At 39.4% G+C, this 3027-nt stretch overlaps 1 protein-coding gene across 1 annotated transcript; it reads left to right on the top strand.

Moving 5' to 3' along the window:
- The first annotated feature begins 780 nt into the window (after window positions 1–780).
- On the top strand, window positions 781–2805 carry LOC131597664 (uncharacterized). Its single transcript, XM_058870348.1, has 3 exons — window positions 781–1162; window positions 1241–1930; window positions 2042–2805. Exons 1-3 carry the CDS (start codon window positions 781–783, stop codon window positions 2803–2805), a joined length of 1836 nt encoding a protein of 611 aa, XP_058726331.1.
- Window positions 2806–3027: the final 222 nt, after the last annotated feature.

The raw sequence follows: 3027 nt of genomic DNA on the forward strand, positions 1-3027 counted from the left end.
TTATTCTGCAAAAAACGAAGAAGAGCCCAAATCACCGCCATTTTGCTTAAGACACCCCACACCGGTTTTAGAAGAACAAATGGGCCTCATGTAGAGCTGTTAAAATAGGTTATCTGGCTCTAAACAGGTCGGTCCTGACGGACCCTGGGTTTTTTAGGGCTGAGCTAAAAAGGTCCGATTTAATATGAGCTCGATAATTACTACCCGAGTCCGGCCCTAGATGGACTTCAGGCTACCCGGCCAAAAACAGACTTTTTTAATTAAAAATATTAAAATAAAAGCTCCATAATATTTATTATAACCAAAATTAAAAATTATAGTATTTTAAACATAATAGATTTTTAAGTATTATATTATCTCTTATAAATACTATAATGTGTTTTTAAATACAATATATGTCCAAATTGTATAAAATAATACTTGAATATTTAACATAACGGAAAACTAATATAATACAATCTAAGAATGTTGATTATATTTAAATAGTGAAGATCAGTAGAATAGAGATAAAATTTAGTGAGGAGAGAAAAATCAATATGATGTTTTGGAATAAACAATATAAATATTAATATATATTTTTAAATTTTATAATTATGCGGGCCTAATGGGCTACCCACGGCCCATATGGGCTAGCCCTAATGGGTAGCGGGCTGGGCTAAAAAGGCCCTGAAAAATATGAGCTCTAATTTTAAGGCCCACGCCCTATAATTTTTTGGGCCTAGCGGGCCGGCCCATATGGGCTAGCCCATTTTGACAGCTCTAGCCTCATGCCTAGAGAATATGGTTGGGTCACGAAGGTCTCGGGGGCGTCCGCCAAAAACGGTGTCACCGGTACCGGCAAACCCTTCGTCACTGGTAGTTATCCCGGTGGTGAACACAAAGGAAGACGATGATGAGATTCGTAAGAAGCGGGAACCTGTAATTGATATGGAAACAGTACAGGTTGAAACCGTATCAGAATCACAAATTGGGGAAAATCACAAGCTCTGGGTGGATGTTATCAGTGGGAACTGGAATCCGGCGAAAGGACGTGTGATGAAATATGTTGCTCCTACGGTGGTGAACGGTGCGGCTGAAGTCGTTCTCGATGATGATGATGTTGCATCGGAGCTGCAATTATGGAAAAATGCTTTGATTGTGTATGTGATTGGGGAGGATATCAGTATGCATACAATGAAGAATTTCATGACTTAGGCTTGGAATTTCATTTAGCTCCCAGATATATATTACAATGAAGCAGGGTATTTCATTCTCCGATTTAAGCAACGGGATGATCTGGATGCTGTGGTGATGCAAGGGCCATATACCATAAGAAATATGCCACTACTTTTGAAAACGTGGCGTCCAGATTTCAATCTCAATGATGATTTGCTGCGAACTCTCCCAATATGGGTGAAGTTACCACAATTTTCCCTACATCTCTGGGAAGAGAGGAGCCTCAATAAGATTGCTAGTGTCATTGGAGCCCTTCTAGTGACAAATGAATGCACCACGCATAAGCTTAGAGTGTCTTATGCTAGAGTGTTGGTAGAAGTGGATATTACACAAAAGTTACTCGATGAAATTACTATTACTGATAATGAAGGCAAGAAGAGGAAACAGACTGTTGAGTACGAATGGAGACCTAAGTTTTGTGAAAGATGCCAAAAGATTAGCCATCAGTGTGATCCTAATCGTAGGCAAAAGGTGTGGAAACCAAAACCTAACCTAAAGGCTGACCAGGGGAAGCAAAACACTAGTAGTAATTCCACACCAATTCAGGAGGCTCCACGGAGTTTGGAAGAAGCAGATGAAGGCAAATGGACAGTTGTTCAAAAGAGAGGTAAGGCTATTGATGTTACTGATTCCTCCAATGGTGTTCATTGTTTAAATGGTTTTGGGGTGTTGAGGGCTTTGAATGGCCCTCAGGGTGCTTTGGATAGTGGACCATGTTAGTATCTTGGAATGTACGGGGGGCTAAATAAAGCCTGTAAGCTTGGGGAGATAAGCTCCCATCTCCTAAAGCTTTAGCCTAATATTGTTGTCCTTATTGAAACTAGAGTTAAAGCTGATAAAGCCTATAAAATTCGTGAAAAGCTTTGCTTGCGAGGGAAGTATTTGGATAAATACACTCACCATGGTAATGGTAGGATTTGGATTGACTGGGATGATAACAAGGTAGACATAAGACATGTCAAGAGCTCTAGCCAGTTCATCTACTACAGTGTTCATGATATGAATGGAAATTTTCCTTACTTGTTAACTGCTGTCTATGCTCATAACCAACTGAATCAGAGGAAAAATATGTGGCAGAATATGGAGGACATTTGTAAGAGCCAACAAGGCCCGTGGTGTGCAGTTGGGGATTATAATAACGTTGTTACTAGTCTTGACAGAAGTGGTGGAAATTTGGTAATTGAGGCTGAGTTTAAAGATCTTCGAGCCATGATGGATAACACTGGGTTACATGAGATGGACAGCACTGGTGATTTTTACACTTGGTCAAATAAGCAGGCTAATAATCCAATCTATTCTCGGATAGATAGGGTTTTAGCTAATTTAGAGTGGCTGCAGGATCATAGTGATGTTTATTTAGTCATTCTCCCTCCCCATATTTCTGACCATGCTATTCTACACCTAAACAAACCTGGGAAGGTCAGGAAGACAAGGCAGTTCAGATTCAATAATTGTTGGGTAGATGCTATTGGTTACATTGATCAAGTTCAAAGGAGTTGGGACATGCCTATGAGTGGAACCCCTATGCAAAGACTATGGAAGAAGTTGATGAGTGTTAGTGCTTTTGAGGACTGGCTTTATGTTTGGTAAAACTAATTTAGCAACAATAGGATAAATAGAATTATAACTTGTAAGAGAAAACAGGTGGAAGTTCTATTTAATGGAAAAACATGTTGTGTTGAAATGCTTCAACATCTGGAACAACATGATGTCGAAGAAGATGTCGTGACATCGTATTTGAGCTGACAGGTTGGATTCTGTTATAACAGAAACAAAATATTCTTAAAACATTGAATCCTATGTGGAGCTATA

The sequence above is a fragment of the Vicia villosa genome, linkage group LG4 (assembly GCF_029867415.1).
Source record: "Vicia villosa cultivar HV-30 ecotype Madison, WI linkage group LG4, Vvil1.0, whole genome shotgun sequence".
Taxonomy (NCBI): Eukaryota; Viridiplantae; Streptophyta; class Magnoliopsida; order Fabales; family Fabaceae; genus Vicia; species Vicia villosa.